Here is a 15,634-nt window from a genome sequence, read left to right as displayed (position 1 = left end):
AATAAAGGATGGGGAACAAAACAAAAACATTAAAAGGCATATCAATCCTACATGGTTAAGAACTATTGACCCCAGTTGTGTATCGGTTACCTTGTTTCATAATCTTATCAAACGACCTTAAAATTACTGACTCTTTCTAATCAAATGACCTTAAAATTACTGACTCGTTCATCGCTGTGATAAAAAAAAGCAAGGAAACCAAGTGAAATGAGAACTTCGTCAAATAAAGAACTTTGTTTCACAGATATGGACCATTGTGGGGAAAACAAGCTTCAGAGAATTCCTGAATGTGCACATAAAGATATCTTCATTGATGATAAGAAGTTTCACTATTAATTGCAATGAAATCACGGCATCATATTTTACTAATTGAACAATACAAAATTGATTTCGACGTAGACGATTGTCTTACATAATGTTGCATGTTTTTTATAAAAAGGAATCTTGTTTGGTAGTGTATCAACAGTTAGTCTGGTTCCCTGAAAATTAGACTCCTTGTTTCGCAAAAATAATTACCACTCGGGGACCCAGAATATGTAAAAATACAAAAAGACATAATACACGAAAAAATTCCTGCTTTGTGTTGGTTGTTGAAAGGTGGAATCGTGTTATCAATCTTCCAGATGTTTGACCTTTTGAAAATAAATTTCATTTATACAGAATAATGAACAACTTCATCCAAAAAAATCCTTTATTGACAGTTATTCTTGACGCAATTATAAAGCGATGATTCAGTCATTAAACAGCCCAGTCTTTCTCACCCTCACCCCCCACCCCCAACCCAGCGGTTCTCTGGATGTCTAGTGGATTTTTCGGAGGTCTCTTGGTAACTCATGCCGTCGCTTATAGAGTGGTCTGTTTTTGGACCTTGATGTGTGCAAGTTATCGAGGGAGAGTTGTGCAAGAAACATTTGTGGCAGGGGGTATGAGGGTTGGTGAAGAAGAAAGGCCTGTACTGAAAAACGACATTGAGACAATAACAGCTGCTGCTGCTGGTTATGCATTGTTGAAAGCAGAGACCAATTGGAAAGTTTCCTTCATCATGACATCAAATAGTTTGAGGAAAAGTGTTAATGACAAAATTGGAGCTCTTGAAAAACAGCTTGATGCTACAAGAACTGAAAAATTCACTTTAAAATATTTTGGACTTTGTAAATAGTGTATTGTAGTGTAAAATGAACATAAGTGACTGTACATTATTCTAATGCCCAGATGTAGGATGTTTTGTAGTTACGGGAATGATATTAACGATCATACTCTTTTTTTAAAAAAAGAAATAAATTTGGAAGAAATGTTTCTTGTTTGAAGTAATAGTAACTATAAACTTGTGTTTAAATGATGTATCCATCAAAATTAATGTAAGAATGCACCTGATTTTGAACCTTGGAAATTTTGAAAGAAATAATGCTACTAACCCTGTACATATCAGTCCTGTGATAAAAAGTTCTGAAAACTGAGAGAACTATTAGACATTTGTTGGAATCAGTTTGAGACAATCCCACATATCTTTGCCACCTTACCCCCCATCCACAATGTCCCTGTATTACACATTTGTGCTTTTATTCAAGATTTGAGGTCATTTGACAGCTTTGGCCTGACCAGTATGACCTTCATGTCACCAGTGTTTCAACCAGGACACACCAGATTTGTGCAAAATAGACACCAGGTCCTGTAATGAAAGATTTAAAAAAAAATTAACATTATTTTTAATTTGTTTAATCTTTAATACAGATTTGCCATCCAACAATTAAATATCTGAATTGTGTAAAAATGAAAACAGATCCATAAAGTGATCTTTTTTATTTTACTGGTTGCTAAGCTGAGGGTATCTGTATTCCTGTTCTCCAAATCCCATATATGGCATAACATGGGATCATTCAGGAATAAGCATCCGAGTCAATTTCAAGTAACATAATGAGGTAATTCAACCTGTTTTGTTAAGACCGCTCCTTTAGTCCAAGTGGTTTAAGCAGAGCATCTGCCTTGGATGCAGAATGTCTTGAGTTCGAATCTTGGCTGAGTGATACCAAAGCCATGTAAAAATGGTACTAGGACTGGTCAGCCTGGTGTCAGGATAATGTGACTAGGTGGGACATGAAGCTGCATGTCTGCAGCATAGTGCTTCAGTGCTAAACATTGCTGTAAACTGCCACACATAGCGATATGACTGAATTTTTTTAAAGCTATGTTAAAATCCAAATCACACATGCACACACACAAAAACTTGAATATCTGCAATTCTTGTAGCTATGTGCTTCTAGCCTTGTGATGTTACCTAGATGTAGTGTCATTTGTCTTGGTGTCAAGCCATCCTCTACTTTGCACCAGAATATACTTTTGACAGCATTGGTAATATTGGGTCACCAGCTTCTCAGTGGGCAGGCAAATTGAACAATTAGGTGCCATTAATGTATTCCTGCTGTTAAAATGTCATTTTGCTGGGAGGGAGGAGGGTTAAAGTAATTTTAATTATGTAATATCTGCACACTACTAAACTTGCAAACCCTTATGATTTTGCTGCAGGTTTTACAAAAATGACACTTAAAATACTGACTTGCACTAGGAAAGCAAAAACTGCAGAAATAGAAAATAAGCATCTTAAACAGTGTTAATAATAGCAAAGATTAAAAAGGAATAGTTAGATTCTTGTGATTTTAAAAGCTGGAAGTGAGTTAGGCTTATTGGACATCACGTGTCTGAGTTTGTCTCGTGGCAGGAGATACGATTGCTGTCGTCATGTGAAATGCCAAGACTTGCATGAAGTTGATAGCAACAAGCCATTGAGCTGCACAGGGTTTGGAACTGAAGTTTGTGCAACTGTAATAGTGGTCTACATGTACTTAAAACATTTCATTTGATCATAATGTTTACCATATCTGCATCTATCAAACCCATCTATCAAATACTGAACTTTTAAAGAACTTTTTCAACTGTACAATAGCAGTTTATGATACTTTGTTACACACTTACAGTAAAAATTAAACTGCCTCACTGAGACAGTCTCATCGGGGTTGGCAGGTCTCCTACTATTCTTCCAACCCTTCATGTTGTCCATTGGTCCCAGTCCAAGTTAAAGGAGGAGGATATTCTGTACATTGGGTGTGACTAAGGAATTAGAATGAGCTATTTGGTTGGTTGGGTTTTTGGAGGGATGGGTGGGTTGGTTGATCCAGCAGGAACTTGTTTATCTTGCCCATGTGAATAGCGTCTACAAGAATGTAACCATGCAATAGTAGCAAGACAAAGATGGACAAGTTGGTTTTGAACTGTATGTTTTAATTTTCTCAACAGAAGAATTCAAGGGACAAGGTGAATGTTGGAATCCGTGTACCTTACTTCCGTGTGCTTGGTATCCAAGTTGATACAGAAGGAACTGGAAGAAGTGCGGAAAATCCTATCAGGCCAGAGGAGGAGGAGGAGTTCCACAACCTGGCAAACAATCCCAATGTCTATGAAATTATCGCAAAGAGTATAGCACCCTCTATCTATGGTAGCTTGGATATCAAAAAGGCTATTGGATGCTTACTGTTTGGTGGCTCTAGAAAACGGTGAGTAGTTTGAATCGAGTTCCAAGTTAGGAACATTTGCTCTATAATGACAAAAAAAGAGATGTCATTAAAGGTGTACAGTGCAACTGGTTATAGCATAATGTGCCAACATCATGTGTACCATATGCAATATTGAACCAAGTCAGTTAACTTTAGAAAAGATTATCTGCTAAGCAGTACAAGGGGGTGGGGGGATGTATGTATGTATGCAAAACTTTTGACATTTTATGCATATTAAAGGAGACACTTGAATCAGTTGTTACATATGCATTATTTACTTTTTGGACAGATAAACCCTTCATTAGTACGTACAGGTGTACAAGAAAATTGGCAGCTAGTCCATCTTGTGTTCATGATACTAAGTCCATTGAAAATTTGCATAAAGAAACACAATTTCTTTTCTGCTAGATTCGTTTAATCCAGATCTTTTGCTAATACTCTTGTGCTAACTTTGGAAACTCTTTTTCCAAGATGTTCATATTCGCTGGACATGTCCAAAAGGTGCGACCTCTGACCAATAAAATAATAGATAAATCAGATGTTTCTAAAGAGACACTTGTATTTAGACTTGAAAAAGACTAAAATTCGTACAGGGAGTATAGGGTATTGTTGTCATAATGTATACAAGATGAGAATTCAGCTGGTGTCTAACTCCTGAATCCAGTTTGGGAGTAAACAGTTTGATTTCATGGGTAAAGAGTTTCTTAAAAACAATCAAGTCATTCTTTGAAAGATTGAGGAAAAAAATCAAATAAACCTAATATTCCATGACATTTTTTTTTACAACTGTGATTTTTCATCATGGCAGAGCAAAAGCCGAATATTGTTTGATTATATGGTGATAGCAAATCTGTCCACAATCACAACTTGAATGGTTGTGTTCTTGTTTTAGCATAACAGTGGCAAGTGCCTGTGTATGAGTGGCTTAATGGCTTTATTGTTGACCATTCAGTAATAAATAGATAACAACTGTGAGCTTTTATAAGGTCTTTAAAAAGCAAGCAAGGATATTTTTTTGGTCATGAATACAACATATCTTGCCATATTATTAAATCAAACTCTTGTTAACTTTGGCACCAAAATTTTGGAATTCTAAAAGCTATTGATTACAATTTGCACTGCTGTATCTAATTCTGTTGCTAGTTCTCTGTCCATTATGATTCTTAAATTGGAGCTTTGTGAATGGCTTGGTAAGGCAGAAGACATTGATTTGGAGTTAAAAAGTCGAAGGTCAAGCTCAGTAACTGAAAGAAGAAAAATAGTTTTCATACAACAACATTCACTGTACATCACAGAATTGGCCCAAACTTTGTAAATGGCTTGCATTTAGGGTAAGGAGATGCCTATAGATGTTGGGGTCAAAAGTGCAAAGATCAAGGTCATTGATGGAAAAAGAATAGTTTCTGTACACAAATGTTATTTATATATATAGTGGACTGTTTAACACCGGAGAGCACATAATGTGCCATTTATGGTACTTCTGTTAAATCAACGGGATTTTATTCATTGAAATAGAGTAACCTGAGATGAGACTCCTCAATAAAGTACTTGTTGCTTGGGTAGTGTTACATGGCTGTCACCGGGGCCCCGAGTGGCCGAGTGGTCTAAAGCACTCTTCGTTACGGATCACTGCCATCTCACCTCTGTCTGCGGCGGTTCGAGTCTAAGATTCAGCCAATGTGGGTATGTGAGAAAGCTTGCCAGTAGCTTCTCGAGGGTCGGTGGTTCTTTCCGGGGTTTTCCCGGGTTCTTCCTCCACCATTAATACTGGCCGCCATGTATAGCCTATCGTGTGCTGAAAAATGGCGTTAAACCCCACAACAACAACAACAACAACATGGCTGTCACCAAGTGTTTGTCACATGGCAATGGTCCATTGGGTACAGATCAACAGGAATTGTAATTGGTATAATTTTGTTTCATTCACCAGGTGTTTGACACTGGGTTTCAGACTTTTGATGACGCATCTAGGGGCACAAATTGGGTTGACAACCCTCCCTTCTAGATGTCCCCATTCATCCCCAATGGTGCTTGGGCACTCCAGCACCCATTCCGTCCATTCTATACTATTTTTGACTTTGCTGTGACTTCAGGGATCAGTAGCATACATGCCAACCATTACGCTTTTGGCGTAATCATTATGCTTTTTTTTTTCTCACTAAATTATGCCTTACTCGGAACTATTTGGATTACCTGTTTTTGATTTTTTTTATTCATCTTATTTCCCAGCTAAAAGACCCAATAACTGTAAAATATAAATTTCCTCTTCTTTGACAGGTTACGAAAGGAATATTGGTTTTTTACCATTCTAAAGCTGACTGAAAGAGATTGTTCAGCATTGTTAGCAAAAATAAAACTGAATTCAGATCCAGGCTCTGTAACCCAGCACTTGGTGCTCTCTTGGTATGCAAAACATTCATAGTCTCAGCTGGCACAAAGTGTTTTGAAATGCAGTATGAGAGACTGTTGATTTTTAAAGCTCAAAGCATTATATATGAAAACTTTAATCGTTAATTGCTGTTAAAAGTCCAGAGGGATAAATAAAACATTTTGTACATATGCTCATTGAGTTTTTATCATGTTATCTGTGGAGTACTCTTTTTATGCTCTAGTTGCTCTCTTTTTTTGTCCACTTTGATTAGACCTTTTCCTTGCCAGGGGTTGGTATGTATACAGTAGACTGATCAGGCCTAGATATCCTCAACCCATTTGTACTCGGCTTCAAATGTGTATCATCATTTCATTTCTTCAGAGAGATGAAAGAACAACATTCATTAAAATCTCACCCTCACCCCATATAATCAGAGATGGAATGAACTCTCAATCATAATCCCTCCATCTCTAAAGAATGGTATTGGAAGTAATGGTCCTGCCCTGCCCCGAGAACGAAGATGGGACTATGAACTATCATTTTGTTGTGATACAGATGAGTCTCTGGAAGAGCCAGTTACAGCAGTCCTTCTTTCATGGGGTCTTCATCTTGATCCCATTTTACAGTAGAATGTTTAGACCTTTGACATAACAGTAAAGCTTGTTTACTGTCTCCTTTCCCTATATCTGTCAAAAACATGGGTCAGGATGTAGCAGTAGCATAATTAAAACAAGTTCTACTTACCCCACCCCATACCATTTTCATATTTATTTGGCAAATTTCTCAGTCTCTATTTTATAAAGTAATTTGCAGGAATTTTAACCAGATTTAATGTGTTGTAAATTGGCTATGCATAATAAATTGGATTTTGCATTACCATTTTATTTGCAGCCTCCCAGATGGATTGACTCGGCGTGGAGATGTCAACCTGCTCATGCTAGGAGACCCTGGCACAGCAAAAAGTCAGCTGTTAAAGTTTGTGGAGAGGTGTGCTCCCATCGCTGTCTACACATCTGGAAAGGGGAGCAGCGCTGCAGGTTTGACAGCTTCTGTCACAAGAGACCCAGCTACTGTAAGTTCGTGTCCATGTGGACTGAATTAAAGCTTCTGAACTCTTAAATAATTGGAAAGAAGAACGGGACAGTATGTGAATATCTGGTTTTTGCCTAGGCATCAAGAGCTGTAGTTGAAACTTTCCACTGCACATATCAAACTTTAGCTTCACAAAGCGACTGCAGCTTAGTGGTTAAAGCATTGTATTTGGGTTGCAGGTCAGATCAACTTGGATAGGCTAATGGTATTTCCACAGCACTATGTAGTAACCTTTGTTGTTTGCTGTGCCACATAAAATGCCAAGCTTAAATAAACCAAATCAACTGGACTCTATATATAACTTGTTTGGTTCAGTGACCACATTGAGTAAATGTTAAATTGATTCTTTAATATAGCAGATGTCCACCTTAAACCTCTAAAGATGCAAATCCAAGGGATTGGACAGATTTACATTAAATGATGCATTGTTTTGAATAATTTGGATTGTTGGTATTAAATTTAAAAAACTTGTGTTACATGCATAGCCAAACTACCATGGTCATCAAACACATTGAAAGAATTTCAACTGCCAAAGAATCAAAAATGTTTGAAAATGTTTATGTAGAATATGAATGCTTCAATGTCATTTCTGCAAATAGGATGGAGGAGTAACTCTAGCAGTTTAAATGTATGTATGTATTAACCAGGGTTCCCATGCTATTGGGAAAAAGTCTGGACAAATGATGATTTTTTTCCCAACCGTGAAAAGTCCTTGAATTTCACAAAGCATTTGATGCCCGAAACAGTCACGTAATTGAGTTGCAACTAAACTGATCACAAGTTAAATTTATTGAGTTCTCACCAGAATAATCTGAGGGTGCAGTGTGGGTCATTTGGGTGTGCGTGCATTAAACATTTATGCTGAGTAAATCCAGACTTATATTTTCAAAGTCAGCTTGATATCTGTATCTTTACTTACATGGACGGCATGAAAACCAGTCTAGCATCATCAGGAGGCAACATGGTATGGCAAAGCGTAACCTCTTAACTGATGGCCTAGCAAACTTTAAACGTAAGATCAAGCGATACATGCATGAAATCGATATGAAAATGACCTGATTTCTTAGAAATTGCGACTATTGTAATCATTATGTCTTTAATCTGCTGAAGGACAAGATAAAACTATGCTGTTGATAAAATGTGACTTGGTACTCACGATTTGCATTGCTAGTCGCACGAGTACACAAATCTAACGACCCACATTTTGAAATGTAGAGAAAAGAGAGAAAAAAATAAATGAAAGTCGTATACTGGTTGTAATAAAAATACAAAATTGAAAGTACAATTTCTTTTCCATATTTATATATTCTAGTTTTTGCAAAAAGTATCAGGCTTTCATTTAATATAATTGAATTTCTGTACAACAGTATTAAAATTGAGGTTTGTTGTTGATATCACATGACTATTGGACTTTCGATGTCGTCGTTTGAGATTTGTGAAATCTAGTGACTACTAATGCAAATGGCAAGTACAGGGTCAGGTTTCATCTATGCCATAGTTTCGTCTAGTCTGTCAGCAGATTAAAGACAACGTTTATAATACTTGCCATTTCTTAGAAAATAAATCATTTTCCTATCAATTTCATACAGGTATAAGTTGATATAACATGCATTTAAATTTTCTAGGCCCGCTGTTTAGTGACTAACATCTGTCGCTATCACACGGTGGCAGCAAATTCCAAATTTTCGATATGCAATTGCAATTACCCCACAACCAAATGTCCAAATATGAAAATGGGTTAGGACTATTCGGAGGAACCCCGGTTCAGAAAATGGACTGCTACTCGTTTTAAGCCAAATTTGTAGTCCAAATAGTTGAATCTCGGAGCTGGAATGAGAAATCGTTGTCCCTTATATATTAAAAATGATACATGCCTCTGTATCAATACAGATATGGGGACTGGTTTAACGAATTACAAGGAGACAAGTTTTTACAGAAAATTCAAACCTTGTTTATACAACAGTATATAATTTTGAATGTTTTTGGTCAAAATTGAAATCTACCCTTTTCAATTTTGTTTTTAAATGATGGATTTTAAGCAGGTCATCTTAAGGGGATTAGGTTGTTTGAAAACTTTGGGATTTTATTGGCACAGATAAATTTAGTGTTAAACTCTTTTCTTTTGAAGACGTGATTCTAATTATTTGCATTTATTGGGGTTTTTATATACTGTAATAGGAAATGTTTACTTTCTATAAGAAGGCGGGTCATCAAAATAAAGTTAGAATTTTTATTCTGTACATTGAAATGACTTTTTACATGCCAATTTATAGGAATATTATCAAACTTGTTTCATGTGACACATTTTGTTGTTTTGTACATATCTTTTCTGACTTAGATGTTTTGGAGAGTCTTGAAAAAGAAACATCTTTAGATTTAGAAAATGCATGCCTTGTAATCTGAAATGTTCTTTAATTCCATTCAGTAATTGTGATATGTGAACCTTGAAAAACTAATTTCATCCTCTAAAAACTCTGGAAATGACCTGGAAATTTATCTTCAGAAAAGCGTGGGAACCGTGATTAACATTTAAGGGTACATGACATTAATTCAATTCTGTAAGTAAGCATAGTGGCCAACCGTTTGGAATTTTGCACATTAATTGCAAATTTATTACAAAACTTTCAAATTCCAAATTGCCTGAGTTAAGGAAAATCAATAATGTATTGGATCAAAACAGGCATTTTTAAATGACGAAGGTAGGGGCCCCAAGTTGTCTTATGCACTCATCATTCCAGAGCACTGCCATCTCACCTCTGTCTGTGTGGGTTCCAGTCTCAGGCTTGGCTAACGTGGGTACATGCGAAAGCCTGCCAGTAACTTCCTGTTATTCGGTGGTTCTTCCCGGGGTTTTCCAGGGTTCTTCCTCCACCAGTTATACTGGCTGCCATGTATAGCCTATCTTGTGCTGAAAAATGGCGTTGAACCCTACAACAGCAACAAAGACAGTTATAACATTTTTTTATAGAAAGAACATTTTACTTTGGTTCCATGACTGCCACATAATCTGAATACATTTATATAAGACACAAATTCTAGAAAGTTGTAAATATTTTGGAATTTAAAAGTTGCAAAACATTTTTTCTAATAGAGATATTTTAAAAACTTAAACTGTTTTGAAATGCTGTTAAACAGATCTATATAAAGAAATCAAGTGTTTGCAGTTATTTCAATATCAGAAAAACGACTGGGGTTGCTATACAGATGGTGTTAATCTGCCTTCAGATATGGTTACCATTGCTAAAAATACAAAATCCATTAAATGACTACTACCTTCAGAAAATGCTCAAACATGTTTGGCTGAAAGCATCCAGGTAAGAGGTTTTACCAGTTATTATGATCCACCATAAATATTCCTGCAAGTATTGGAAAAAGTAAATGACCTCTTCTCCAAAAGATTTCAGAAGAAGGATTGTGTCAAAATTGATCGAAAGCATCCCTTTTTAAATGGGACAAATGATGGGGTAAATGTCAGCCAGATCAACACTGTCCTGCCCACATGAGCGTCTTGTTTAAATTATAAAATGCTGATTCTTGACTTCAAGGTCTGCATATTGTGATCTATCTCATTTATAACCTTGACTTTAATTCTAGAGGAATTTTGTGATGGAGGGTGGTGCTATGGTGCTGGCTGATGGGGGCGTCGTGTGTATTGATGAGTTTGACAAAATGAGAGAAGATGACCGAGTATCCATTCATGAAGCCATGGAACAACAAACAATATCAATTGCCAAGGTAGCTGTAATTTATTGTTCATTGATGGTAAACACAAGTTGCTATTTCTTTTTACATTTTATTTACTTGAAAATCTTTGTTGAATGGGAGGGATTGTGCTTGCTGACAAATGATATATTACCTTAGTAATATAACCACCGTGTTAGCCATCTTTAAAATCTTGTTATTGTTACTCCAGCAGGATGGAAAATGGTTTCAAGACGATGTTTCTAGCAGAAGACTTCACATGATGTCTTTCTAATATATTCACTACAGCAGCTAATTTGAAGACCTTGTTATTTCTAAAAACAGTACTTACTTTCCCTAGCATCAGCAAGGTGAAGGATTGAAATTGAGTTTTGGCTATGTTAAAGGGTTGTTTAAATGTCAATAGTAGCTATGAATTGGTCTCTATTTTCCAACATGGTTTTCTGGCCCAGAATCGGCTGTTTTCAAGACAAGTCGCATTTGTGCTTCGGATGATCAAAATAGTCTCCTCTGCTAGATAGAGCTTTGCAGTCCTTTCCCGTGTAACTGAATCAGAAGGAAAAAGAAAAGGTACTTCTGATATTTCAGCAGCCACCATCTCGAGGTGGTTTGTTTGAACTTCTTAAAGATCTTGTCACTGAGAGATATCTCTCATGACGAAATAAAACCATGAGGTCATGGCTATTGCTGCATCTCTTGCCTTTGGATGATGTCATGGTAGCATCCTTTTGGCATTGTCATTTTACAATCTTTGGCACCCTGGAGATAGGGTACTTGTGCTTTGAGGCCAGAAGTGTCAGCCCAACAAGTTCAGACATTCTTCAATCTGCAGTAGAACATCCTATTGCCAATAGTGGAAAGCTAACTTGGCATTCAGCAAAGCAATAATAGCAGATGAGGTATTAATGCTGTTAAAATGGGGGGTGGACACTTAATGATGTATCCCACAATCCTCTCTGTCTCTCCTTTCTCTGATTTTCCTTAAGTCTTTGACCATGTCGAGGAGGGAAGATGGTCTGATTGTCAGAAATGGACTAAGATGTCAGCCTGGGATCAGGATGTTTTACTTGTTGGATGATAAGCTATTTTGCCCTGTTGCCCAGATACTAATTGGAGGGTGTAATGTCCATGGATGGGGAACAAACACCATCAATAGAAGTAGCTATGCAATAATAATGGGGAAATGATGCATAATGAAAATTAATCCCATCTCCAAAAATTATATTGCACAGCACACCCCAAACTAAATATTATACTTCTAATAAAAGAGAATATTTTCCATGTTGATTTACTTTCATATCTTCTGTAATTTTAGGCTGGGATAACAACAACATTGAACTCTAGATGTTCAGTACTGGCTGCAGCGAACAGTGTTTTCGGTCGTTGGGATGAGACTAAAGGAGATGAAAACATTGATTTTATGCCTACAATTCTCTCTAGGTTCGACATGATCTTCATTGTTAAAGATGTGCATGATGAGTCAAAAGATACAGTGAGTTTTAGTTTACAAAATGCATTTATTTTGTTGTGTGATAAAATTTTAGCATAACGAGTCAAAGATACCGTGAGTTTTCGCTTACAAAATGCATTTATTTTGTTGTGATAAAATGTTAGCATAACGAGTCATGAGATACAGCAGGGTAATGATGTTTTTTGAAGGTCTTGGACACTTGGGGAAAAATGAGGTAGCTTTTTCAAGGCCTTGAAAGTTTGGGAAAATCCAGCAGATTACCTTGAGGTCTTTGAAAATTGAAATAAACCCAAACTTTTTAATTTGTTTCCATAATCACAGATAAAATTGTCCAAGGTTGTTAGATTTGGGTATAGTCGAGTTTTCCTGGTTTCTTTCTTTTGATTAATTATAGTTTGAATTTCATCATTAAACAATATTGTAATATTTTGCATTCGTTGTTTTCTCATATAACATAACTGTTAGCGAAAAACTGTTAGCGAAAATAGGTCCTGGAAATGTATGTTTGTGGTCTTTGAAAGTTTATTTGGTAGTTGTGTGATAAAATTTGAGCATGATGAGTCAGAATATAGCAAGTTTTAGTTCTTAAAATGTGTTCATTTTGTTGTGTAATAAAATTTTAGCATGAAGAGGCAAAAGACGGTAAGTTTTAGTTTGCAAAATGCATTTATTTTGTAGTTGGTAAAATGTGAGCATGAAGACTCCAAAGACGCAGTTTTAGTTTACAAAATGCATTTATTTTGTAGTTGTTTGAATTAATACATTCTTAAAATGTGTCAGTTTTAATTTTCTGGTGAATAGACTTAAAAATAAATTTCCATTGTAGTAGAACCATTTTGCAGGTAGCTGCTGTTGGCATTCATGTGGTTGTACATATTTTTCATTTTCATTGGACTCCTTACTTTTCCCAACTGTAGATATGCCTATTGTCCCAAGTTTTGGAAAATTTCAGGAAAATTCTTTCAGTCACTTAATGTGTGCTAACCATCATGGAGGTTTTTTGTGCATTTTTTCTCAGTATTTGATGAAACTTTTAATTCCTGATTGCAGGATCTATTGTCTTCCTACATAGGACATACACATCTTGTTGATTGCAGGATCTGTTGTCTTCCTACATAGGACATGCACATCTTGTTGATTGCAGGATCTATTGTCTTCCTACATAGGACATACACATCTAGTTGATTGCAGGATCTGTTGTCTTCCTACATAGGACATGCGCATCTTGTTGATTGCAGGATCTGTTGTCTTCCTACATAGGACATGTGCATCTTGTTGATTGCAGGATCTGTTGTCTTCCTACATAGGACATACACATCTTGTTGGTTGCAGGATCTGTTGTCTTCCTACATAGGACATAAATACAGACTTACAGCAAACTAGCAAAAACTATGGAAAAATGATCATTGCCAAAAAATCTGGATAATTGGTTCATCTGTGTTTTATTTGGATCCAGGTTTCATCTTAGAATTAGTGAAATTTGTCAAGGAACCAAGCTGACTTTACAGCAGCACCCCAGATGCCTTAAACTGCACCTGTTTGTTCATGCAAAGCATCTGCTTGATGAATGGCATCCAGAAAGCGATGCATGTTTACGAAGAAAGGGAAAATAATCTAGAAAATTATTAATAATCAACACAGAGAATAAAAAGGAATGTTCAGATTCTTGTGAATAACAGTTGGAAAGGACACAGCTACGTTTATTGGACATCACATGTCAGTTTGAGTAAGTCTCGTGGCAGGAGATATGATTGTCATCGTCATTGAAATGGAAAAGAATTTCCAGGAATTGTATCAAATTGAGAGATAGCAACAAGCCATTGAGCTGCATTGGAACTCAAGTTTGTGAAACTGTACTTGTGGTAAATAAAGTATGGGCGTACTTCCATAACTTTCCAGGTGAACATAATGTTTATCTTTGTTGCGTCAAACTTTTAATTATGTTTTCCAGCTCTACAATAGTAGTTATTGATATTTTGTTACACCTTACTGAAAACTGGTGGCGCCCCAAGTGGTCTAAAGTGCTAACTGTTACGTATCACTGCCATCTCACCTCCGTCTGCGTGGGTTCGAGTTGCGGGTTTGGCCTATGTTGGTATGTGAGAAAGCTTGCCAGTAGCTTCTCGTGGGTCGGTGGTTCTTTCTGGGGTTTTCCTGGGTTCTTCCTCCACCATTAATACCGGCTGCCATGTATCTTGTGCTGAAAAATGGCGTTAAACCCTACAACAACAAAAATAACAACTGAAAATGGGTCAATCTTATGGAAAAAAATAAGCTGCCTTACTGAGACGGACTCGTCAGGGTTGGAAGGTTTTGATTGGGTTTTTTTTTTTTTTTTTTTTTTTTTGTCATTTTATAACTCCAGTTATTAATTGGACGAGGGGATAACCTCCTTGAAAAGGGGTCTAGTGCCAGGAAAAGATACGGCAATGCTGGGAAGTATCACATAAATATTGTTTTTGGTCTACCAACACTTCATTTTTATGTAAACATTTAAATTCTCATAGAGAGCTATTAAAGACTGGGTGGGTGTATAATGGGCCATTCACAGAACTCTTGTTAAATTTGGAACCTTTGAACTTGTACTCCTGAAAGATTTTGGATAGCTTCTCTATATACAAAGGTGGCAGGCAGCAACATGACCTTCATAGTAGTGAATCTTTGCCAGGAGTCTTGGTTGTCTGCTAACCATTGGATGGCCATGCATTGATCAATTTCAATGACTGACCTTGTTATGCTAAACATTGTTGTAAACTGCTGTGTTGTATGGACAGAAGATGGCCAAGCATTGATCATTTTCATTGTGTTGTATTGACAGAGGATCGCTAATTATTAATCATGTTCTTTGTGTTGTATGGACAGAAGATGGCCAAGCATTGATCATTTTCATTGTGTTGTATTGACAGAGGATCGCTGATTATTAATCATGTTCATTGTGTTGTATTGACAGGATGACTAATTATTAATTATGTTCATTGTGTTGTATTGACAGAGGATGGCCAAGCATTGATCATGTACATTGTGTTGTATTGACAGAGGATGACTAATTATTAATCGTTGTTCATTCTGTTGTATTGACAGAGAATGGCCAAGCATTGATCATGTACATTGTGATGTATTGACAGAATGACTAATTATTAATCATGTTCATTGTGTTGTATTGACAGGATGACTAATTATTAATCATGTTCATTGTGTTGTATTGACAGGATGACTAATTATTAATCATGTTCATTGTATTGTATTGACTGAGGATGGCTAATTAATAATCATGTTCATTGTGTTGTATTGACAGGATGACTAATTATTAATCATGTTCATTGTGTTGTATTGACAGGATGACTAATTATTAATCATGTTCATTGTGTTGTATTGACAGAGAATGGCCAAGCATTGATTATGTACATTGTGATGTATTGACAGAATGACTAATTATTAATCATGTTCGTT

General features: G+C 36.4%; 1 protein-coding gene across 1 annotated transcript in view; it reads left to right on the top strand.

Moving 5' to 3' along the window:
• Nucleotides 1-15,634, top strand: part of LOC149805389 (DNA replication licensing factor mcm5-A-like) — a 63,824-nt gene that overhangs the window by 28,187 nt on the left and 20,003 nt on the right. The window contains exons 7-10 of the mRNA XM_089949896.1: nucleotides 3,292-3,548; nucleotides 6,811-6,991; nucleotides 10,606-10,746; nucleotides 12,029-12,205. Coding sequence (XP_089806022.1) covers nucleotides 3,292-3,548; nucleotides 6,811-6,991; nucleotides 10,606-10,746; nucleotides 12,029-12,205 — 756 coding nt within the window. The remainder of the gene's footprint in view (nucleotides 1-3,291; nucleotides 3,549-6,810; nucleotides 6,992-10,605; nucleotides 10,747-12,028; nucleotides 12,206-15,634) is intronic.

The sequence above is a fragment of the Sinohyriopsis cumingii genome, chromosome 2, assembly GCF_028554795.1.
Source record: "Sinohyriopsis cumingii isolate HCF-2022 chromosome 2, ASM2855479v2, whole genome shotgun sequence".
Lineage (NCBI taxonomy): Eukaryota > Metazoa > Mollusca > Bivalvia > Unionida > Unionidae > Sinohyriopsis > Sinohyriopsis cumingii.
The sequence above is the reverse complement of the archived record's forward strand: the minus strand, read 5'-3'. Positions and strand labels throughout refer to the sequence as shown.